Source organism: Sarcophilus harrisii, chromosome 2 (assembly GCF_902635505.1).
Source record: "Sarcophilus harrisii chromosome 2, mSarHar1.11, whole genome shotgun sequence".
NCBI lineage: Eukaryota > Metazoa > Chordata > Mammalia > Dasyuromorphia > Dasyuridae > Sarcophilus > Sarcophilus harrisii.
This window is the reverse complement of record NC_045427.1, coordinates 606,017,950-606,042,996: the sequence shown is the minus strand read 5'-3', so window position 1 is coordinate 606,042,996 and position 25,047 is coordinate 606,017,950. Positions and strand designations below refer to the sequence as shown.

The following is a 25,047-nucleotide window of genomic DNA, read 5'->3' as shown; positions in this document are numbered from 1 at the left end:
TAATTAAGTTAATAGGTGCAGAAATGCAATGTGGTTTAGCCATGATATGTACAGAATCAGAAAGATGTGGAAATAACTCCATGACAATATCTCTGCCTTTTTGTTGATTTTTTTTGGTTTTTTATTTCTTTGATATCTTTTTCTTTTCTATACATGTCTCTTACATCTATATTTGCCCTTCTCCCTTTCCTAATTTTCTCTTTCCTTGTATATGGAGGGCACAGTTTTGTGCTCCCCATTCTTATTTTATATAAAACTTACTTTATAAAAGTAAATATAAAAAGTAAGTTTTATAAGAACAACACAAATAGGTCATGCATACATAGTGCTTTTGAATTAACAAACAGATCAGTGCCATATTTTATGTTTCTCTTTTTAAAAACCCTCATTGTTAATAGTTAAGTTGATCCTTGATTGATTTCTCTTCCCCTTCCAGTTAGGTATATTCTCTTCATCTCTGGCTTATAATAAGAAACCTTAAAGGAGAAATACGAGTTTTCCCCAAATCTTGCATTACTCACTCAACAAACTCTACTTCTTCCACTAGATTCCCTTTTTATTTTTCATTTCTCCAAATTCTTCTCCATGATCCCCAATCATTTGCCTTGCTGTCTTGGAAATACATGATACATCTACAATAAAAGATTTGACTTTGTTCAGAGGTTCAAGCTATTCAGCAGGTGAAGAACTTCAGAGTACCTTTGTGAGAAATCATTTCTATATATGGTTATGAAGGAGTCTTAATAGCTGAGCTCATTTGTGACTGAATTAGTCAAAAATCCTTATCAATCTTGCGAAATGACTCAGGAAGGAAGGGAAGCTAGTTGGAAGACAGTTTCCGGTTGGTCCAGGATATATGGCAGAGGAGTTGCATAGGAGATGGTATCGAGGCAGGGGAGAGGATAACACCCTATTCATTCTCAGGATACTTGGAACCAACCCTCTGACTTCTGGTTGTATTGTCTCCCACCTCATCCACCACTTCCCCAGTTCCCTCCGTGATAATCCATCACTAGCAATGACATTCAAGACTCTTTCTGGTTTTTTAAAAGTATTTTTTAATACAGCATGAAAAGGCTATGATTCTATAAGGAAGCTGTAATACGTAGTATCCAGGAGATAAGGCACACGCTGGAATGCCAACCTATGGACACTTTGGCTGAGAGGTCAGGGCAGACTGGGCCACCTCCTCTGTGCACCCTCTAAGCCTTTGTCCTTAGGTCTTGTTTGTCTTTTAGCTGTATACACACATATTAACAGATACAGACAGGGGATGGGGACTCAATACATGAAGGCAACTGAGGCTGACAAAGGTCAGTGGGTAACAGATGACAAGAGAGACAGAAGCCCCTTCCCCACCTCAATAACCCCAAGACTAATCATTAGGTTAACTTCTGTAAAGCTCTAAGAACTCATAAACTATTGTGTTAGTTGTCTTTCTAGTATAAATGTAGTGATTGTTGGATTAAATATTCATTTAGTGTAAAACTGGAGTCTATCAGAGGATCGGGGTAAGGGCTTCCCTTCAGAATGACAACCACAACAAAATTTGTTACAGAATTAGGCCCTGTGTAATGCACCAAGGGTAAGATCATGCAAATCCTGCAATAATGGGCACCCGAGGATCTGAAAATTCTCTTCATCCTTTCTCTTCCCTTGGCTGACCTCATCCTAGAGGTCATCCCATGGAGTGTCCTGTTCCCATTAGGAGAACAGTCTGGACCATGGTTTCTCTCAAGAGCTGGCAAATGGTCATGTGAGACAAGTTTGTCAAACAGAGGACCTCACCAGATGTTCCTTCCTTCCCCAACCCCCCATTAAAATTAAAAATAAAAAGTTTAAGAAAATGAGAGAGAGAGAAAATAGATTATAATTATATTACAGGATAGGGTATGGGTAATCCCAAATGTTCAGGAGCTGGGCTTCCCTCCAGGAACTGGGATCTTGGGTCTGGTCATAAAGTAAAGAAGAATAAAATATTCTCGGTTTCCTTTCTTGCTAACAAATCTAATTATAGCTTTCCTTAAAAGGTAATACTTCCCAAAATACACATATAAATAAACTGCATAAGCATATTAATATGTCTAAACACTTGAATAATATATTGGTTACTTAATACTGATATTTTCATCCAAGGAAAACACAAAACAACAATATGGCTTAAAGAATTGCAAGGATTCTTCTCATCAGAATTATGTACCAACTTTCATATAATATTCTATGTAGACAATATTTCCTTCTCAATGTAGTTCGGTTGCATATTTTATACAGACAAAAAGCATTGTAAAAAATTGAAAAAAAAGAGACAATTTCCCATCATAAATATTTTCTTGAGGATACACTCTGAGTTTGCAGAATATTTAAGGAAACTCTTAGCTTGGTTATATTCAATTGGAGAACCAGGCCCTTCTGAATAGTTTAAAATTGTGAAGATGCCTCTTAAAAAAAAAAAAAACAAAAAAAACCTCAACAACAATAAAAAGCAAGCCATTCCTTTTTTTCTTTTCTTCTTCCTTTTTCCCTTTTTTAAGGCCCTCAAATATATACAGACAAAAATTGCAAAGAGTTTCTGGAGAAGAAGATAACAATTTCAGTATTACAAGAAATATTTGTAATCCTTCAGAAAATTTAACATCTACAAAGTTTTCCAAAATACACACATAGTATTAAAAAAAAAACCCAAAGGATTTCTATGTCAAGTATAACTCAAGATAAATACAGATCTGTCAAGAGAACTGTAGAATACTTCATACAGGGGTAAACATTAATGATCACTCAAAAGCGTCAATGAACTGCATACGATTGTCCCTTTTCAATATCTTCCTAAAACCACAATCCTTCCTCAAGTCAACCAGGACCTTTGGGGCCCCTTGAGCACTCAAACTGTGTAGCACCAGCCCTTGGACAGCAGTGGTATATATAGCTGAGAGAAAATAGATATATGCAGATACAGGCCAAGGGCAAAGTGGGGATTGGGAGAAGGGTATAAAAGTATGTTTTGGCCAACAAATACAAATTACCAATTGATTGGCTTGATGGTAACTGAGATCACCAACTGTGACATTTGTCACAGTCTTCCTGTTGGGACAGCAGGTAGTTCACTGGGCAGAATAGCCCTCGACCCTGGCTGTCACTATGAACTGTTTTCTCCTGTCATCATCTTGGCAATTCAGGCTTCTCAATGGCTAGACGAGTGATAGAAGCCAGGAAAGTTAGTTCTGTAGGGGGCATTTCCGTCTGCCCTCTGTCTTACTTTATATCCCAGCTTCCTAAATTGTGTGAAAATGGGGGTTGCAAAATCATTATTTATTATCTACAAATGTTTGCTTTATATACCTATTTTATTTCTCTGGGATAACATAAAAATTTCTTGGGTGAAAAGGGGTTGTGAATGGAAAAAGTTTAAGAAGCCGTGCTTTATATTTTAAGTTATAGACTGTATCCTACAGGATGGGCAGATAGCAAGAAAATTTTTCTGCTTGTGGTTTTCTTTGCATGTCAAGTGAAATTTAGAGGATCTGAAAGGTTTGGAATTTGTTCAGGAACCATCCTATGGAGATAGGTCCTTGTGAACCACTGGGCTGACAACACAGCTGGGTTGTAATGGTCCAAAAGAGTTACACTGCCCTCCACCATTATTATTATAGTTAATATTATTCTTATGGCTATTATAATCCTGATAAGCATTAAAATATTCCCTTTCTCAAATAGAAAATGGCAAGGAAAAGGCCATGATCAGCACCATACCAGCGCCTTCTGGAATGGTATAGAAAATTGGTTGTAGAAATTCGCTCAGTGGTTGTCTCCATCTGGGGGAGAGGGGAGCTGAGGTGCCCTATCTTTCTACCCCTACTGAAGAGGGGAAGGAGAAGTTGTTATAAAATAGTTAGCTTTTATATAGCACTTTAAAGTTTGCAAAGCACTTCACATACATTATCTTGTTTCATCCTCACAGAAATCCTGTGAGGTAGATGCTATTATTATCCCTATTTTACAGATGAGGAAACTGAGGCAAACAGAGGTGATTTGCTCAGCTACTGAGTCTCTCTGACTCCAAATTCAGCCACTTTTACCACCAGGCTGTTGCTAATATTCCATTAAGTGCTCAAGGGGCAGAGGCTACCTTCAGTCTAACCTACTCCTCCTTGCTGCATCCATACACACACCCTCTCTCATGACCTGGATCCCCAGTTAAACACTTAACTGTAACTTGTCAACCGCTCACTACAAATGCTTTTCTACTTCAAAACAGATTCTTTTCAGGTCTAATTTGGGTGACCCATGGTAAACACAGAGTTTCAGTCTCATTCCTTGGTCTGATTGGTTTTTTTCAGATGCCCAGGAGCAAACTGAATGAGCTAATTCTGAATATATGGCTATCACCAAGAGATAAAAGTATATAACATAAATACAGTTTCATTGCCCCAGGGAAAGCGTGCACCTGCTGTCTCCAAGACAGCTGGATGCTTGACTAGTGTTTGCTTGACTAGGTTTCTTCATTCTCTTAGGAAGTAGGAAAACCATCATTCCCATTTACAGAGAGGGAAACCTATGTATGGCACAGAGAGAGGCGCAGTGGTAGGTCAGGGTTACCAGACATCACTGGAGGAGCCAGGAGGAGAGGGGTTGAGGGGGAAGAGGGACATTGCAGTGATGAAGACTAGAAGACCTCATCCCAATCCCTTTGTCATGGGCCGTATAATAGACATTGATGAAGACTTCAGATGGGAAAACTACATAGGGAAAATCACAGCCACTAAAAGTCTGGCTTTTTTCTTAGGAAGGGCCCATTGAAGGGGAAAAAGCAGGTATGGGCAAGCAATCAATTCACTGGTCAGTCATTCTTAGAGATCTAAGTGTAAACTCTTTGAAGTTTTATACAGTCCCTCTCACTGCCCTTTCACTAGGCTGAGAAGCAATAATTAAGAAGCTGCTAGAATCTCAGAAAAAAGTCTTGGTGGCTGATCAGCTGTAGTTTAGGGATGTGGCCCTCTGTCCCCTTGGGAATTCCACAGAGGGAAATGATGAGGAGAGAGATCTGAAAGGGAGCAGCAATTAAAAACAAAAAGTCCAGAGGAGGAGTAATGATGGCTGGACAGTCTGTGGCCTGATCACCAAAGCCTGGCTACCCAAAAGCTCACAAGGAAGGCCCCAAAGCTCACCTGATACTTTAAGGTATTTTTGCCATAGCGTCCAATTCTTTTTTCCTCACCTCTTCACTCTGGACAAGGAGCTGCCACCTTCCCAAATACTAGAAATATATAGGGTAGTTTCAGGTTTGGAGGCATAAAGGAAGGGAGTATTTAGGGAACAGACATGGAGTCCACTAGTCAGAGCTTCCTCCTACTTCCCTCACTCCCTTCTGCTACATGTGAGTAAATGTTTTCTTGGATTAATAGCTCATCTACTGAATAGAAAATAAGATATATAATTTTTCCCCCTAAAAGTGGCTTTTCACATGATTACAAAATCAGGGTAGCTGTCCAGGCTTGGGAAGAAAAGGGATGCCTTTAGTTTCCCTGTTATTCACAGTAAATTTAGTGCGTTTGTGGCCTAATGCTGAACTGGACACTCAGAGGGGGCCAATGGACAGGAAGAGACCTGAGAAAAGAGCCATGTGTTCATAGCCTGTCAGGTGGTGAGTGGAAGGCAGGAGCAGTGGTGGCCAAGGAAAAGATATAATACCACCCCCCTCAACCTCTAGTAGACCCCCATAACTGGCAGAAGTCAAGATTTTAGTTCATCTCGACTGACCCCAGAAAGTGGAATGGATCTAGAGGTCTGTCCACATTCATTGCCTCCCCTTAATGCTCCTGAGCCTCCTGCTCAGCTCTTCCTCATATCCAAAAGGACCAAGGGTCCAATCCTTTGCCTCTCTTGGCCAGGACATTGGAAAAACTGTGTAAACAATCAATGGGACAGCCCCCACCCCTTCTCTCCCCCACCTAGCCTGGTGGCGGTCCCATCAGGAACATTTTCAGTAACACTTTGTGTCTTAAAACACTAGACAAAAACCCAGATTCCTATAAATACATCTTGCATGTGTACAGGTGCACCCAGAAACACACAGGAGGGAAAAAACCAGACACACACACACACACACACACACACACACACACACACACAAGTGTTACATTCTGTTAACTGTAAGGCATGTTATTCCTTTATAGATAGGTGATAACTGATGATTTCTTTTCTTCCCAAAGGTTGCATTTAGGTCAGGATTCTCGCAGATTGGGTAGGGAACAAGAAGCCCCAGGGTGCTCTGCCACCAGAAGCTCTGAGGGCTGAGGGGCAGTGGGAAGGCCCACCATCACTGGGAGGTTTTATTGCACTCGCCGGCAGTAGTAGCCCAAGACTTTGCACTTCTCGCACAGGTGCTGAGGATGCTCTTTGCTTTGATCGGAGACATCCAGGCCATCTGGTTTTTCCAAAGGTCTCTGTAGGAAGGAAGAAGAGAATAAGAAAGAAGAGAGGGAAGGAGGAGGAGGAGGAGGAAGAGGAGGAAGAAAAGAAGAAGGAGGAGGGGGAGAAAGAAGGAGGAAGAAGAAGAAGGAGGAGGAGGAGGAGGAGGAGGAGGAGGAGGAACAAAAAGAAAAAGAGGAGAAGGAGGGGGAGGAGAACAAGGAAGAAGAAAGAGAGAGACAGAGAGAGACAGAGAGAGACAGAAAGAGGAGAGACAGAGAGAGAGACAGAGAGAGAGAGAGAGAGAGAGAGAGAGAGAGAGAGAGAGAGAGAGAGAGAGAAACACCTGTCAGATCAGCTCTGTTTCACTCAGGCAAAGATCTACCAAACCACCCTCCCCTTACCACCCAACAAACTCTAATTCTTTTGTTCCACCTGCAAAATGAAACACATCTTTAACTCCATCCTGTAGGGAACCACATTTATTACAGCCTATGTTTGCAACAGCTCTCTAGGGCAGGGGAAGAATGTATCTTGTTAGAATTATTCCACAGTGAGTTCATTGTAGGATCACCTGTTTGGGGATGTAGTGGATGGAGAACTGGACTTGATACCTAAGTTCAAACCCAATCTCAAAAACTACTAGTCACTTGACCCTTGATAAGTCTCCTCATATGTAAAATGGGGATAACAGTTCCTACCTTCCAAGGTTGTTGTTGTGAAGACCAAATGACATACTATTTGTGAAGTATCTGTCACATATCAGGCGCTTAATAAATACTTGAGCAGGGTCCCTACATTCAGAAAGTGCCCAGGAGTGGAGGGACATTGTCCTAATATTCCTTAATAATCAGAGGCAAGAAAGTAGAGGGGGCACATGGTCTGAGTAGAAAGGTAAACTCCACATAGATTTATAAGAGGGATATAATTTTTCAAGTTAATAATAATGACAACAATCCTATATTGGTCCAGATAAATTGCTCACAGAGACTGGGAGCAGAGATTGGTTAGAAAGGCAGGTAATAGTCCAGGCAATGAGGTCCCATGCTGGGGTGATGGATGAGCTAAAAGGAGGAGACAGACCGAGGTGAGAGATGACCAGTGCTCTCCTTCCTCAAACACCAGGGTGTTTTACTTAATATACAAGCAGATGCATTTTTCTTGAGGTCAGAGGCAGTTTCACTTTTGTCTTTATCTCCAGAGCCTAGAATAGTGTCTGGCAGGGAGAAGGGACTTAATGATTGCTTGTTGGTTGAAAACTAATTGGATATGAAGGCGAGAGTAAAGTTTAAGGCCTGTGTGACTGGCAGGGTGGTGGAGTCATTGACCCAAAGAGGAAATTTGGGAGGACTGATAGGTATGGGGGGACAGGAAAGGAAGTCACAGAATTACAGATCTATCTATCTATCTACCTATCTATCTATCTATCTGTCTATCTTTTGCTGAGGCAATTGGGATTAAATAACTTGCCCAAGGTCACACAGCTAGGAGGTGTTAAGTATCTACGGTCAAATTTGACTTCAGGGCTGGTACTCTAACCACAGAATCACAGATTTAAAATTGTACAAGATTTAGAGGACATCTAGTCTAACTCCCTTATTCTAAAGATGAGGAAACAGAGACCCAGATGGGCTCTGTGTTGCCCAGAGAATGGCAAAGGCAAGATCTGAAGTCAGATCAAGGAGAAAGCCAATGGAAATAAGACCGGTGAGATGTGTGTGTGTGTATGTGTTGGGGGGAGAGCAGCAGCATCTGGAGGGCATAGTGGGCTATAGCCCTAGGACTTGAATTCAAGAAGATGTGTTCAAATCCCGTCTCAGATACTATGAGACTAAATCTTTGCCTCAATTTCCTTGCCTGAAGAATAGAATAATAATAGTATCAACTTCACAGAATTGTTGTGAGAGTCCCATGGGACAATATAAGAAAAGTGCTTCACAAAATGCAATTATAAATGATAATTATTATTAATATTATCATTTATTTGTGGGGAGGCAATCAGGGTTAAGTGACTTGACTATTATTATTATGAGGAGAGAGTTAGCCCACCCACCTCAAAGACAACTACAGTTATCTCTACCACATTGTGGGGTGACATATCACCCCCATGATCTAAAAAATTTTGGCCTTTCCTTCATACCAAAGAAATCTGAATTATCTGAATTATCATGGTCTTACAAGGTAAAATATGTTCACATTATACAACACTATACATATATTTTATACAGTTCTGAATTTCTAACCTTTTTCTGTGTTGTCTGCTAGCTATCAAATATTATCTGTGGCTTCTGCAAAATTCCCTCAAAATTCCCATTTAATTTCTTATGTCAACCCACTGTACATCAAAAGTGAGATGGAGAAAATTGTGACTTAGAAGGTGTAACTGTAGTCTCCTTGTTTTGTTTTTTTTTAAACTCTGAACATGATATATATTTGGATATTCTAATCTTTACGCATTTTGAGAACAAATTTTCAAAGGTTAAAAATAATTTTAATTCAATTTAATGAACATTTATTAAATACCTATTTTGTGCTGACAAAAACAACAGTCCTTACCCTCAAGAAGCTTATGCTATCTGAGAGGAAAACATGTAAACAGTTAGCAAATGCAAAGTATAGTCAAAGCAATGTGTACCAGGGCTTTGAGCATGCCCAGGTCATTTTTTGTTTGTTTCTTTGTTTCTTTGCCAATTTCTCTGGGATCTGTGAAGTCTAAAATAAAAAAAAATCCCAAGCAGAGAATTTCTCTCAGGGTCCCCACAAATGTGAAAGTCTAATTTTATCCTAGACACAGTCCCACACATGACAACGATTATCCTGATTCCTACTAAATGAATCCCTCCAATTGTGTTCCCTCAATTTTGCTCTTTATTATTGACAAAAGCAAATTTGCATACCTAATGAGATGGATATACTTAGTTATTTTTACATAAAGAATTAAATCTTGGTGAGATATTTGGTAATGTAGGATGCAGAGCATTCAGAAACTTTTTAATGTTGTCAATTTTTTTTTTGTGACCTCTCCCCATTCAGCTATGCAATCCTATAAGGGGTTGCAAATCACAGTTGAGGAAGCTTTGCTATATAATACCAAAGTTCTACCAAGTTCTAAATCCAAAGCTCCCTGGGCCTGTATCCCAGCCACTGGATTTCTCAAGGGCTTCCCCTTTGGGCTGACTGCAACAGCTTTATTCCTGCCTCCAAGATTAAGTATGGGTCAAGGGACTCTGTCTGCATCTAGCTCTAAAAAGGACAAACAAAATGGACCAAAAATCCCAAACCTATTTCTTAGGTCCACAGGTACCAAACCAATATAGGAACTAGAATCTGGAATTAGAACTTTGCCCATGCCCTGTTCAAAGCCTCCTTGTTCTTAATCCCTTACAGGCCTAGCAGGAGTTCCCAGAGACTTTCACTCACCTTGCTAGAAAGAATGTCACAGCTTTGGAAAAGTGGGCACTCATTGTTTAATAACAATTGACATTTCTGCAGTGACAAAATTGACAAAGACTTCACTTTCTTCACTCTTCTGTGAGATAGACTGTATGAATAACATCACCCCATTTCACTGAACAAGAAACCAAGATACCTAGCTAAACTAGTAAGTGCTGTCAGGAATTTGAATTCAAATCCTTAGGCTCCTGATCCATCAACTGCTCTGTCTCCATAGGGCCTCTCTGTCTCCCTTTTTCTCTTTCAAATTCTTAGATTATATTCCCCTCTCCTCAATCTTCCTTCTCTTTGTTCTTTTACCTTTTGCATTTTGCTTTCCCTGCCTTCTGAGCTCTGAGAAGATTATGATAGTATCATTATCTAATCCATCCAGTACAATAATTAGACTAATCTTCCTAAAATACAAACTGTCAGTAGGAAATCTGGGTCTTGGTCTTGCTTCTGCTCATTTAGCATTGGGGAGCCAAAACTTAATATAAAGTTCAAAGTCAAGAAACAGATTGTGAAAATGAGCAAACAACAAAGAAGAACTTAACCATAAAAAGCACTATGGGGGCAGAGATGAGCAAGACATAAATAAACATAGGGAAGACAATGTGAAAACAGGTACAAACAAAGCCTTAAAGAAAAATGCCAATTGGACCCAAGGCTACTAAGAATTCCTGAGTGAGTTAAAGACAAAGAAAAGAATGGTAGGAAAAAAAAATTTGGAAAAGAAATGGGAGGGGGACAGCTAGGTGGTACAATGGATAGAAAACTGGCCCTGGAATCAGAAGGTCCTGATTTCAAATCTGGCCTCAGACATTTGCCACCTACCAGCTTTGTGACCCTGGGCAAAGCCCTATTGCCTCCAGAAAAAGAAATGAAATGAAATGACAGTGGTACAAGTAAAAAAAAAATTGACATTCAAAAAGAAAACTCAAAAGAAGCATAAAAAAGGTGAACATGAAAGAGTAATCATAAGGAACTCAATGGCATTAAACTGTTTACATTCCTATGTTGGAAGATATTCATTGTAATTCCCAAGAATTTTATCATTCTTAGGGCAGTTGTAAGGAGCTGCATAGACAGAGAGCATGGGTGCAAGTTGATTATGTTGGGATAATCTTCCTAAGAAAGACATGCATTATTTTTGATTTCCTTCACAAGCTAATTGTACAATATTTCAGAGTCTGATTCTTTTTGTACAGCAAAATAACATTTTTGGTCATGTATACTTATTGTGTATCTAATTTATATTTTAATGTATTTAACATCTACTGGTCATCCTGCTATCTAGGGGAGGGGTGGGGGTGGGGGGTAAGAGGTGAAAAATTGGAACAAGAGGTTTGGCAATTGTTAATGCTATAAAGTTACCCATGCATATATCCTGTAAATAAAAGGCTATTAAATTTTAAAAAAAGAGAATATATCTGTGGAAACTGAAAAAAAAAAAAAAAAGAAAGACATGCATTGGGAGAAGGAGAAGGGAGAGGTAAAATGGGACAAATTTTCTTTTAAAATAGATATCACAAGAAAGAGGTTTATTATAGTGGGTGGGAAAATGGGGGTGATGGTGGGCAACACATGAATCTCACTCTCATCTATGAATTGTTAGAAAGAGAAAAGAAAACACACACACACATATACATATACCATCAGTTGGGTATAGAAATCTATCCTAACTAATAGGGAGATTGGAGAAAAAGGAAATAAGATACTTGATGGAGGAAGGAGACAATAAAGAGGAGGGTGAATTGGGGGAGACAGTGGTTGAAAGCAAGACAGAATTTTGAGGAGAGACAGGATAAAAAAAAGAAAGAAAGAAAAAGAGAAACAAGGAAAAATGGGACAGAAGAAAATGCACAGTTAGTGATTATAATTGAATGTAAATGGGATGAGCTAACATAGAGAGGAAGTAGATAGCATAATGGTTTGTAAATTAGAATTCAACAATATGTTGTAGGCAAGACATACACGTGGGTCAGAAAGAAATACATAGCTGAAATGATGGGCTGGGGCAAATAGTTCCAGTTTTAGCTGAAGTGAAGAGGGTAGGGTGGCAATCATGATCTCAGATAAAAGCAAAAGAAAAAAACAGATCTAATTGCAAGAGCTAATCAGGGAAACTACATTTTGCTAAAAGGTACCATAGATAATGAAGCAATATCAAAAAAATTTTATAGCAAGTTTCTTTGATAAAGGCCCCAATTCTTAATAAATAGGAAATGGATTCAAATTTATTAAAATGAGCCAATTCCTAATTAATAAATGGTCAAAGATATGAACAGACAGCTTTCAGAAGAAGAAACCAAAGCTATTTGTAGTCATATAAAAATGCTCTTACTCACTATGGATCAGAGAAAGATAAATTAAAACAATTCTGAGGTGCTACCTTACATCTATCAGAAGTGACAAATGCTAGGGGCAATGGGGGAAAATAGGTACATTAATGAATTGTTGATGTAGCCACAGTGAAATGGTCCAACTATTCTGGAAAACAATCAGCAACTATGCCCAAAGACCTATAAAACTGTGCATATCCTTTGATCCAGAAATACTACTAGTAGTTTTGAAGCCCAAAAAGAGTAAAGAAAAAGGAAAAGTACTTATATGGACAAAAAATATTTATAGTGGCTCTCTTTGTGGTGACAGAACTGGAAATTGAAGGAGCTGAACAAGTTGTGCATATGATTGTAATAGAGAACTATTGTGCTGTAAGAGATAATAAAGAGAGGTAGTTTTAGGGGAAAAACAAAACAAAACAAAAACAAATCCAAACATGACAAGATCTATATGAACTGAATCAAAGTGAAAAGAAATGGAAGCTCACTGTGCCCAGTAACAAAAATGTTGTATTAAGGATCAACTAATGACTTGGCTTCTCTGATCAATAATGAAAACTAAGATAATTCCAAAGGATTCATGATGAAAAAAAATTTTGCTGTATCCAGAAAGCAAACCAATGAACTCTGAGTGCAAATCAAAATATAGTTTTCTTGCTTTCTTCATTTTTTGGCTTTTTTCCAATATGGCTAATATGGAAATATGTTTTACATGATTTCACATGTATAGTTGATACCACATTGTTTACTTACCCAGGAGGTGGGGGAGAGAGATGGAAGGGAGAAATAGAATCTGGAATTCAAAATTTTAAAAGAAGAGAATGTTTAAAATAAATTTTTAAAAAGAAAAAAAGAAGTTGCAGTTAAATGGATGAATGGCTTTTTCCCAAAAATGAAATAAAGGAGTTGATTGAATTGACTTTTAGTTTGCTCCTGAAAGAAATATAATTTGAAGGATACTTGGTCATTTTTGCTTATGGTGCCCATAATAATTTAAGCAAAATGACAACTATGAAGATAATTGCAGCTTATGTGTCAATGTTTGTAGTTGATGATGCAAAAGTATAACAATTCTATGAAAAACTTTATGTAGTCTTTCAAATTGTCAACAATCTTCAGTGATTTCAACTCCAAGACGAGCATAGGGGAAGATACCATTCAAACATTTTGCTGCCTCTGAAAAATGGGAAATTTATCAAAGGCTATTATCACACTACTTAGAGAATTGTAACTTGTATAAAATAGCTATCAACAATGAGAAGACCAAGAGAACCCAGGAATCATCTGTCAGAAAAATACTTGGTCTCCTCTCTAAGAAGAAACACATAGAAAACACAGTACAAATTAATCTGCAAAACATTACATAGGAGAATTACAGAACATTATAAGCATCATTGTTTCAAAAAGAAGTGAAAAGCTGTGGGAGGTAGGAGAATTTATAACACTCCAAAGAGGGCCTTACCACAAGACTCAGCTAAATCATGTTGCCCTTCTAACATTTATAGATAAAACTAGAATGAAGTCAACAAATAGATGAAAAATGAAAGAGATTTGTTAGAGTTTCTGTGATGACTCATTCTAATAATTCATGAGAGAGGAACTGCCACATCTGTATTTTACTTCTTCAGTACCTGATATGAAAAAGTGAAAAAGGCATTTAAGATGAAAGAGTCAGAAAAAACAAATACATATAGAAAAAAATCCATGATATGTGATACAACTTTTTAAATTTTTTTTCCTCAATAGAATTTTATTTTTCCAAAAATGGATATAGTTTTTAATATTCATTTTTGTATGATTTTGAATTCCAAATTTTTCTCCCTTCCTTCTTTAACTTTCCCTTCTCCAAGACAGCAAGCAAATATAAGTTAAACATGTGCAATCCTTTTAAACATAGTTTTATATTTGTCATGTTGTTTAAGGAAAAAATCAGACCAAAAGAGAAAAAAAAAAAAACATGAGAAAGAAAAAGCCAATAAAAAAACAAACCAAAAAAGATGGAAATTTTGTGATCCACATTCAGTCTCCATAGTTCTTTCTCTGGATGCAGATGGTATATTCCATCCCAAGTCTCTTGGAATTGGTGGGACACAATACCCTTTGATCCAGAAATACTACTAGTAGTTTTGAAGAACTACTTCCAAGTGTCTTGGAATTGATGGGACACAATTGTAAAGGGACTCACAAACCAATTTCCAAGATTTATCAATGAAAAGCTTTTCAAAAGAATTGAAAAGATCATAGAAGGATGGTGTTGATGTTACTAAAAAAAAGAAGTTTTGTTTTGATTTGTTTTAAAGATGATTGATAAAAATTTTAAAATGATCTATATAGAGAGAGAGGAAATGCTTGATAGAAACATGAGCAGAGAATAGGAATATTTTTGCAGGTAATAAATCACAGCAGACTACATTTTCATAGTCACATAGTTCATGGAGATATGTGGAAGCTCTAAGTCCCTACTGGATTTATTGTTGATTTAAAAAAAAATAACTCACTGAAAGTAAAGGTGAGGGATATCACTCGAATATGTAAAGATCATACAAGATCGAATACAATAGGTGATACAATAGGAAATAATTGATCAAAAGTCTTCTGAGATGCAACATTAAGAAAGGTATATAAAACATGGAGACATATGCTCACTGAAGGTGTTCATCAACATCATGGGAAATGTCCTGAGTAAAGACCAAATAGAATAAGAATTCCCTAGAGAAAAATTTCTACAATTGATCCTATTTGGAAATTATGCCGAGCAGCAAAATATTACATGGCTTCCTCAAGGATACTTACTAACTAATATTATTTGTAATTCACATGGAGTAAACTAAGTGGATATAGAATACATATTTCCTAGATTATGACATGTACCTGGATGGGTAACTTTTGATTAGTTCATTAATAAGTATATCTTAAACAGATCCTTCTGATAGTTAATGAGTAGTCCTCTAATTGAATATAATGATTTTCAGAGGTAGCTAGGTGGCCCAATGGATAGAGCACTAGTCCTGAAGTCAGTGAGACCTAAGTTTAAATCTGACCTCAGATACTTAACATTTCCTAGCTGTGTGATCTTAGGCAAGTCACTTAACCCTAATTTTGCCTTAGCCAAAAAAAAAAAATTCATCTTCTTCATTGGGCTGCCTTTACATATGGAAAATAACATCATGTTTCAAAGATCTCAAGGTTTACCCTACCATAAAAATTATAGAATTTGATCTCAGAAAAATCCAAATTGCAGGATACCTAAATGACAATGGATAGATATATGATGGGTATGAGTGGGGTGCAGCATATACAGCTAATGAATGCAAGGATAGTAATGGAGCATCCAGAGAGTAGCTCTGGTTTCATGGATAGATAGTCCTAGTTGACCAGGTTGGACTGGTCCCTCAAGCTTTGAGATTGGAACCATACAGAACATTCAGTAGTCTATATAACAGTTATCAAGTGGAGGTTTATTTAGCTATAGCAGAGGAAGCACAATCAGAGAAGAGAAAGGATGTTCACAGAGGATAGAGCAACACATTCTCAATGATGGTCATCCCATTATTTGTGACTTTTTTCCTAAATTCAAATGACAGGAAACTTTGTCAAGTCTTAGCCCCCTAAACCAATTAAATCCTGAGGACATTTAAGCCTTAAAAAAAAAAGACCTTACTAAAACCACATGCTACAGGACTTTGGCCACATTCCAGTAGCCAAGGCCAGATAATTGTAAAGTAGTCATCCCACCTGTAAGGAGCCACTCTATACTTAGCCAGGCTGAGATAAGGTTGGAGAGTAGATATGGTCTGCTTTCAGGACTATACTAGAATCTTTTTCAGCTTGACATAAGCCTCTGAGAACTCCTTGTCACCCCTGTTCCAGCTGAGTGGCAACAGAGTGGGTATTTGAAGAGAGATTACCAATACTGATAAAAATTAAAAGAATGAGAAAGAGGTACGTTGATGGAGGATTTTGAGAGAAACATGGACAAGCATCTCAGTGTAAAAAGACATGGTTGGGTTTTGAGTTGTATTAGTAGAGAACCCACTGGCAAATAGGATATTGAACTATCAAAGGATAACTTGTTCTCTGTTTACAGGAAGCTGGAGTAAGAAGAGAAACAGGCAAAAATGTCCTTGTGAAGTAATCTTGTTCATGGCCCACCTCCAGAGAGGATGGATAGTTTGCCAGACTTCTCCTTATGTCTATCCCCATTCTCCACCTGGTGTGAAAAAATGCCTTATTTGTAGTCCAAGTTGAAATATCGGTTCTGCAATTTCCCTATCTGTGTGTCTCTGGGAAAAGTCACTTGAACATCTTTAATCCTTAATATCTTCATTTGCAAAATGGGGGTGTTGCACTAGATGGCCTCTATGATCTACTCTACCTTGAAATCATTTATCCTCTGACCCTATGAAGTACCACAGCCTGCCTTCCAATTATATGGCCTCATGGACAGGTCAGGATCTATGGGAGTCTGGGAGAGGGTAGAAGTAAGTAACCACAAAAATTAACCTCACAAATTTTCAAAACCCTGCTTTGCAAAATGTGCTGTAGCTTTGCTCCAGAAATGAGAGAAGAATTCATCAGTTATCCAGTTTGTTGATAGAAGCAGCTCTCTTGCTCAGTCCCCAGCCTCCCTCCTTCCTTCCCTCCTTCTCTGGGGCCCTGGGAATCATTTTTCCTGGAAAACTTGCAGAGGATGCTGGGAGGACTCCTGGTGAGGACAGCTTCTTGGCCAGTTGACAAAGACACTACCTTCTCCACAGCCTTGGCCTGCCCCAATCATACTGACTTCAGAAATAATCCCCCTGCAGGGAAGGAAGGGGGTGGGGGAAGAACTGCAGAAGGCAGAGACTCTAACAAGATTAGTAAGGACCATCTGGAAGGCACATGCTATGGACAATCTAAAGACCTGGGTTCTAGCACCAGCTCTGTCAGCAATTTGTTGTGAACTTGAGCAAATAAATTAATCTCTCTAGGTCCCATTTTCTTCATCTGTCACATAGGGATAATCATTTCTGCCAAAAAAAAAAAAAAAAAGACCTAGAGGAAGTTTTCCTTTAGCATGTTTGGTACATTGGATCCTCTGTGAAAGATTTATTGTAGGACATGGATAAGAATTGTGCAGAATGAGAATGTGTGGGTGGGTGAGTCACAGCTTGCATCTTTGAAGGGTAGACTCCTAACAATGAAATCACTAATCTACTGACCTTGAAGCACATACTTGCCGTGCCTTCTTCATAGGAGTCTTGCAAGAATCAAATGAGATGATAGATGGAAAACTATTTTGAAATATATAAGGCAATGTCAGTATTATTCTAAGGCTTCATAAGACAAAGATATTAAGATATTCAGTTCAGTTAAGACATTCGAAAAGATTCACCCACATAATCCTCCCAAAGTTGGGCTCCAAGCACACCATCTAACGCTAAATCGTTTAAAGAAAATATATTTAAAAAATAAAATTACAAATGTTAGAATTGGAAATAATCTAGGCACATCCTTCATTTTATGGATAAGGAAACTGAGGAGGAGTAGTCAGTATGAGCTACTAATAGGTAGGAGATACAGGAAAAGAACAAAGGTCTTGTGACTTCAACATTTCTACTATACACATTTTCTCCTTGTTTTCTCTCTTTGTTGCTATTGTAGCTATAGACTGGGCCATTCAATACCCTAGAATAGATTAAGGAATCTTTAATCTTCCCTAAACATTTCACTTTAGTGAAACAGAAGGAAGGAAAATGGAGAGAGGGAGGAATAATCTAATTTCATGTCTCCCTCATCGAACCTTTATCCTATTGGACCTGGACTCATTCCTCAATAGTTAGCCAAGTCTCATCCCCTTATATTAACCCTATTGCAATGATTCTGCCAATATACAATCCCTATTCCTTATCCTCCACTCAGCACTATCACATGATTATCTACCACAACTCTGTACTCTAAATTCTAATGTAGACTTGTCTGCCCCTCTCACTATGTCCTCTGAGAATGCTTGCTCCAAACTAATTCACTTGTCTTCATTTTAAATCTCTTCTCTTTTTACTCCTCCTATCTTCTAGCCCTCAATGAGACTGTTTCCTCACTTCCTTTTCCAATACTGATTATGCTTTCTTTCAAACCCCATAACTCACTGATTATGGTAGAGGAATTAGAATACTTTTTATCCCAGTCATTTCTAGATTTTTTTCTTCACCTGGAACCTTTCCTTTCAAAGTTCCAATATCCATGTTTATTGCCCACTTCAGATCTTTGTAGCTATTTTCTCTTTATCTCCAAGATATTCTCCTTTTTTCAATGAATTCAGTGCCTGCCTTACAATCTTTTTCTTGTTCCCATTTCCTACCTTTATGCTAGGGAACATCCAAAATATCTTTGATATTTCCTCAAACATCTGAACTTTTTGGTTCCTCAATCTACTCGTTTGCCATGACCTACCTGCTTTTTGACTCTACTAAAGACACACAGAGAGATGATCATACTGACTTTGCCCACAACTGTTCCACTTCTATGCTCATAACTCTGAAATTCCTTTATCTGATCATAATCCTTTTTTTCCACTCCATCTCTCCATATTTTTGTCATTTCCTCTCCCTGCACTTCATCTTCACCATGACCTGCATTCCCTTCCCTCCTCAGTTCTTTCCCAGTCATTACTCTTGCGCTTTTTTGTTTTGACCCCCAATGAACCAACTCAGCTAAATGGCATAGTGAATAGAGCACTGGGCTTGGAATCAGGAAGACCCCTCTTCATTAATTAAAATATGGTTTTAGATACTTACTAGTTATGTGATCCTGGTCCAGTCACTTTTTATCTCAATTTCCTCATCTGTAAAAATGGACTACAGAAGGAATTGCAAATCACTGCAATATCTGTGCCAAGAAAACTCCAAATAGGGTTTACAATTGAAAGACTGAACAACAAGAACCAACTCAATTCCATTTCTTCCCCTTGTTTCCCTTATTCCTTGACTTGTCACTCATCACCCCAATCTTGAATTATTCTCACCATTCACTTCTTTTTCTCCTATTTATATGGTGCTGAACAGAGCTGAAGGAAATCACAAAACTCTGCTGAATGGAACCATTGCATATTATCTAATCTCAACTCTGTGCTAACTGCAGCAAGGCAAACATTCAATTGTTCCCTAATGGATTCACTCTTTCATTCTGCCCAGTAGCTGATTCAAGCAACTTTTTCTCTCCTCAAGCCTCCCATGAAGCCTAATCTCCCCAGCCCTGTCAGCAGAGAACCCCACTTCATATTTTACTGAAAAAAAGATTGATATTCAGTAAGAGTTTTTCTTCTAGCTCCCTACCCCCTCTTTTTTCAACTCAAATCATTCAGACATCTGTCATCATCCTTTCCTTCACTCTGGTCTTGGATAAAAAGATGCCTCTTCTCCTTGCCAAGGCAAACTCCTCTCTACATATGCCTTTGATCCATCCTCTCAATTTCTCCAGCAAATTGCTTTAATTCTCTTTTCCACTATTTCTTTTATCTTCAGGCTCTCCCTAGGTATTGGCTGGGTGACTCAATGGATAGATCACTGAGCCTGGAATCAATAAATCCTAAGTCCAAATCTAGCTTCAGACCCTTCACTTAATGATGTGACCATGAGCAAATCACTTCACCCTATCTGTCTCAGTTTCCTCATGTGTAAAATGAGTTGGAGAAAGAAATCTCAAACCTTATTAATATCTTTGGCAAGAAAACACCAAAATGGGGTCATGAAGAGTCAGACATTATTGAACAACAAGTGTATTGGTTCTTTTCCTGTTACTTTATGAACATGCTTGTATCTCCTCCCATTTTCTTAAAAAGCTTTACTTGATCCCATTATTTTCACAAGTTACCATCTTCTTTCTTCCCTCCCCTTCATATGTAAATCTCTTGAGAAAAATCTTGTACACTCAGTGTTTTCACTTCCCTTTGCTCTTACTCATGTCTAAGCCCTCACTATTGAACTGAAACTGCCTTCTTCAAAATTACCAGTAATCTCTTAATGACCAAATATAAAATTTTTCTTAATCCTGATAATTCTTTCTGTGGCATTTGAAGCTATTGATCACTTCCTAAAAAAAAGTGGATCTCTTGTTCTTGAGTTTTCCTGATTCTGCTTTCTTCTGGTTCTCCTCTTATCTGTTCAGTCCTCTTGTCTCTTGTTCTGGTTCTTCATCTATGTAAGAGTGCCCCCAAAGTTCTGAACTGTGCCCTCTTCTCTTTTTATTCTTTAATATTTCACTAGTGATCTCATCACTTCCCATGGGTTCAATGATCAATTCTATTTATGCAGATGATTTCCAAAATTGTATATCTACCCCTAGTATTTCTCTCTTTGGAGCTATATTCATGTACCACCAATTGTTTCTTGGACATCTTGAATTGAATATGGAAAAATTTCAAACTCCACATGTCCTAAACAGGATATATCTTCCCCTCCCTTTTTGCTTCCAAACTTTTTCTTATTATTATTAAAGCCACCACTATCCTTATGGTCAGCCAAACCCACAATCTAACTCCTTGTTATTATCTTTTATATCCAACCTATTGGCAAATCTTATCATTACTACTTTCCCAACATTTCCCCTGTCTTCTTTCTGCTCAAAAAACCACAACCCCAATCCAGGGCTTTATCACGTCTCCTTCTAATTGGTTTCCTTGTCTCAAATCTTTTTCTACTCCAATCTGTCACCCACTCAGTTGCCAAGATGATTTTCCCAAAGCTTAAGTTTTCATGTTAGCTCTGCCTTATGCCTGGAATGTCCTGCCTCCTCCCCTTTGGTTTTTTTTTTTTTTTCACTTTCCTAGCTTCTTTAAAGACTCAGCTCAAGCCTTACCTTCTGCAGGAGGCTTTTTCCAGTCCCTTCCTTTTTAGATTATATTCCACTGAATCTCCATCTATCTTCTTTGCACTTAAGTCTGTGTATTATGCCTCCTTCATTAGACTATGACTTCTCCTTGAAGACAGGGAAAGTTGTCTTTCTTTGTATATCTCCTGTTTTTGCACAATGCCTGACACATAATAGGTACTTAAATGCTTATTGACAAAGTGATTACAGTGCTTGACACTAATAGGTACTTAAATGCTTATTGACAAAATGGCTGCTCTTCTGTCTTATCAGAGGCTGGAGTGTTTCTGACTACATTAAATAAGGGATCCAAGAAAAAAACCACACAGGAAAAAAAAATCAAGAAGCAGAGGATAAGATTGGATTTGGAATCATGAAGCCCTCTGCTCCAATCCAGCTTTAGATACTTAACAGTTATTACCTGGGCAAATAACTTAATTTTTCTCAGGCTCAGTTTCCTCATTTGTAAAGTGGGGTTAATGATAGCACTTACCTCTCAAGGTTGATGGGTAAAAGAAAACGAGATAAAATTTACAAAGTACTTTGCAAGCCTTAAAATATATAGATACTAGCTATCAAATCCTTGTCAAGAACTTGGAAGGTAGAAGGATGTGATATAGAATCAGAAAGGAAATGTCTTTGAAATTCTGGATTTGGAATTCTGGACTAGGTTTTCTCCATCATCCTTATGGTCCCTAGAAGTAACATGAAAAGAATTTTGGACTACTGATATTAGGATAACTAATCCCTGTTCCACTAGTAACTGTGATGTCACTATCCCTTCTCTAACCTTTGCTTTCCTTCATTATATGAGAAGACTAGATATTTTCTCTTTTATGTACTTTGCATATAGAAATAGCTTAATAAATATGTACTTTATAATTCATTTCATCAATCATCCATATATATGTATATGTGTGTATGCACACTCACATGCTCATACACACACACACACAAAAAAAAAAAAAACACACATATATACACACACACCACCACCACCACCACCACCACCAAACTATGGCATAGCAAGACCTGGGAGTCATATGCCACAACGAATCAGTCCGTCTTAGGCTGTAAATGACTAACCTGTGGAGTTCTTTCTGTAAGATGAGCAATCTTTCATTCTTTATATGTTACAGGTTTTTGGTTAAAGGGCTGAAGATGATTGCAATAACAAAAATGAGGTATGTGTTGATGCTAATGGAAGTTGTTTCAGATTCTGGACTCCCTGGACCTAAGGGAGTTGGGGAGGGCAGAGAGATTCTGGAGGGTATCTGGAATGGCTACTTAGGTTTAGTAAATGCACTGGGGTTTTATTTCTCTAGGGACTGAATTTGATTTTGAGGAATGTTTACCAAATGGAAGAATTGGTGACTGGGGTCATTGTCGCCACACGTGAAAACTTCATTTCTTTATTTTCTTTGGATATTAGGAGACTGGACTAGATTATATATATGGCCCAGTCTAGTTTTTTGTTGTTGTTGTTGTTTTTGTTTGTTTTTTTTAGTTTCTATGAGTGTAGCAGAAGATTCTAATAGCAACTCATTGAGTACTGGCTGGGATGTTTGGTGGAGTCAGTGTAGAACTGGGATTGTATGTATGTGTGTATATACATATACACACACACACACACATATATATATATATATATATATATATATATATATATATATACACATTTACATACAGAATATTCACTTCCTTTAATCTTTTTTGTTCTTTCTGAACATCAATGGCCCAAGAGATACTTTAGAGCCCAACTGAAAGTCATAGCCTGAGAAGTGAAAGAAGGAGGATTCCCAATCTAGAGCCCCACCTCAGGGTCATTAGGTCATTCCCTGTACACCTACACTTAGCATGTTCCAAAGGGTTTATTTTAAAAAATATTCTATAATAAAGAATTGAAAGGAAGAAAAATCTTTAAGTTGTGTACATTCTTTGGCCAGTGATACTTCCATTAAACCTATATTGTAAAGAGATCAAAGAAAGAAGAAAAAAAATCCCATATGTACAATGATACTTATAGAAGCTCTGAAAATCAAAGGGATGAGCATTCTAGAGTAATGGTTCAACAAATTATGAATGTAATGGCATATGAATGTAATGGAAGACTTTTGTTTCATAAGAGATGACAGAAGAAATAGTTTCAGGAAAATCTGGGAAGACATAAGATAATACAGAGTAAACTGAGCAGAAGTAGAATAATTTATATAATAACAACATTGTAAAAGCAAACAACTTGGAAAGACGTGAGAGCTCTGATCAATGCAATGAACCAACCACGATTTCAGAGGACCATTGATGGCCTGTACTGCTCACCTCCTTACTGAGAAGGGATAGACTTAAAATGGTGAATGAGGCATATGTTTCTGGACATGGATAATGTGGAAATTTGCCTTGCTTGACCATTCACTCTTAGTGAATGATATCTTTTTTTTTCAGTAAAGTATAAAGTTGTTCTGAGAATTTTAAATTGGAAGGATGGGAGAGAAAATAAAGGACTTGTTCATTGAAAAATACAATTAAAAAAAGAAAGTAAAGAAGAAGCTTTGATTTTTAATTAGGGAAACTGTCAGATGATGTTTTTTCTTATTCTATGAAGGAAGAGATTCCCCCAGGACTGGATCTTAAGAGTAAATCACACTTAGTCATGGCTATGCTGGCATGGTATGCTGTTTCTTAGGTTCTCAAAGCTTGTTGGTTCATGGATATCCCTGAGAACCAGCTCCATGAAAAGCAGTTTTTATTTGCCTGGTACTCCTTCAGATTAGGGGAAGGAGCCAAATTTGGACATCTCTAGAATTTGTCTATTAGGCAGAATCCTAGCAAAATGGAGTGTTGCTTATGTTGGGCAAGTCTAGGAGTATAAAGAAACAGTGCTTTGAGGACTAGGAAAAAGTGGCTTTTATGGAATCATTAATATATCATTTGTAATATGTGTTGCTATGGCCAAAGAATTCATCAAATGGACAACCTACTAGTGATGGGACTTTCTGTATTAATCTAACTTTGTCCTGGGAAAGAAGAACCAGCAGGGAAGGAATCTTTAACAACATTGTCAATGGCATCCATTATCTACTTGAACGTTTCTAGGGACAGATGACTCACCATCATACAATAAAACTTGTTCCTTGTTGGACAGCTCTAATTATTAAAAAGTTGTTATTAATAATCCAAATTCTCCTTTGCTATAACTCTTACCCCTTTGATCCCATCTCTGACCTCTGGACTTACATGGATCAATCTAATCTTCTTGACACATGAAAGTCATTCATATATTTGACAACATCTACAATAAATTAACCTCACTTGCTTTTGTCATTTCTGCAGGTTGGACTGGAATGAGGTTCTTTCAGCTTTCAAATTCTGGAATCCTATGATCCTCATATGAGATGATTTCCAGTCTCTTCAACATCCTGTTTTTTCCCCCTCTGAATATGCTCCAGTTTGTCAGTGATTCTTTTACAGAACTGAATATCATATTCAAGATGTCAGCTGGCTAGCTTAGAGTAAAATGAGATTCTCTGAGACAGGTCCTATTTTTCTGTTAGTGTAGGCTCACAAGATTGTTGTAAGGAAAACACTTAGCAGACTGTAAAATCCTATAGAAACATGAACTATTACTGTTACTACTACTACTACTACTACTACTACTACTGCTGCTGCTGCTGCTGCTGCTGCTGCTGCTGCTGCTGCTACTACTACTACTACAACTATACTATTATTAATAAAAAATTCTCACCCTTAACCCTGAATTTTTTTCATATTTGTGTATTTGAATTTGCCATTTTTAATCAGATTTATCTCAATTAAATTTCATCTTATTAGTATAGGTACATTATCGCAATCTACTGAGAACTTTCTTAGTCCTAATACTGCCAACCAATGTGTTAACTATCCTTCTTTGCAAGTCTGATAAACATCCCATTTCTGTCTTCTTCTAAATTACCAATAAAAATATAGCACATAATAAGGCAAAGGGGAGAACCTGAACCCTGACATCTCCAACAATCCATAA

The 25,047-nt window shown here is 37.7% G+C and overlaps 1 protein-coding gene across 1 annotated transcript in view; it reads right to left on the bottom strand.

Annotated features, from left to right (window-relative positions):
- Positions 1-1,041: 1,041 nt before the first annotated feature.
- Positions 1,042-25,047, bottom strand: part of ZCCHC24 (zinc finger CCHC-type containing 24) — a 139,207-nt gene continuing 115,201 nt past the window's right edge. The window contains exon 4 of the mRNA XM_031956393.1: positions 1,042-6,440. Within this exon, the coding sequence (XP_031812253.1) occupies positions 6,327-6,440 (114 nt within the window). The 3' untranslated portion in view covers positions 1,042-6,326. The remainder of the gene's footprint in view (positions 6,441-25,047) is intronic.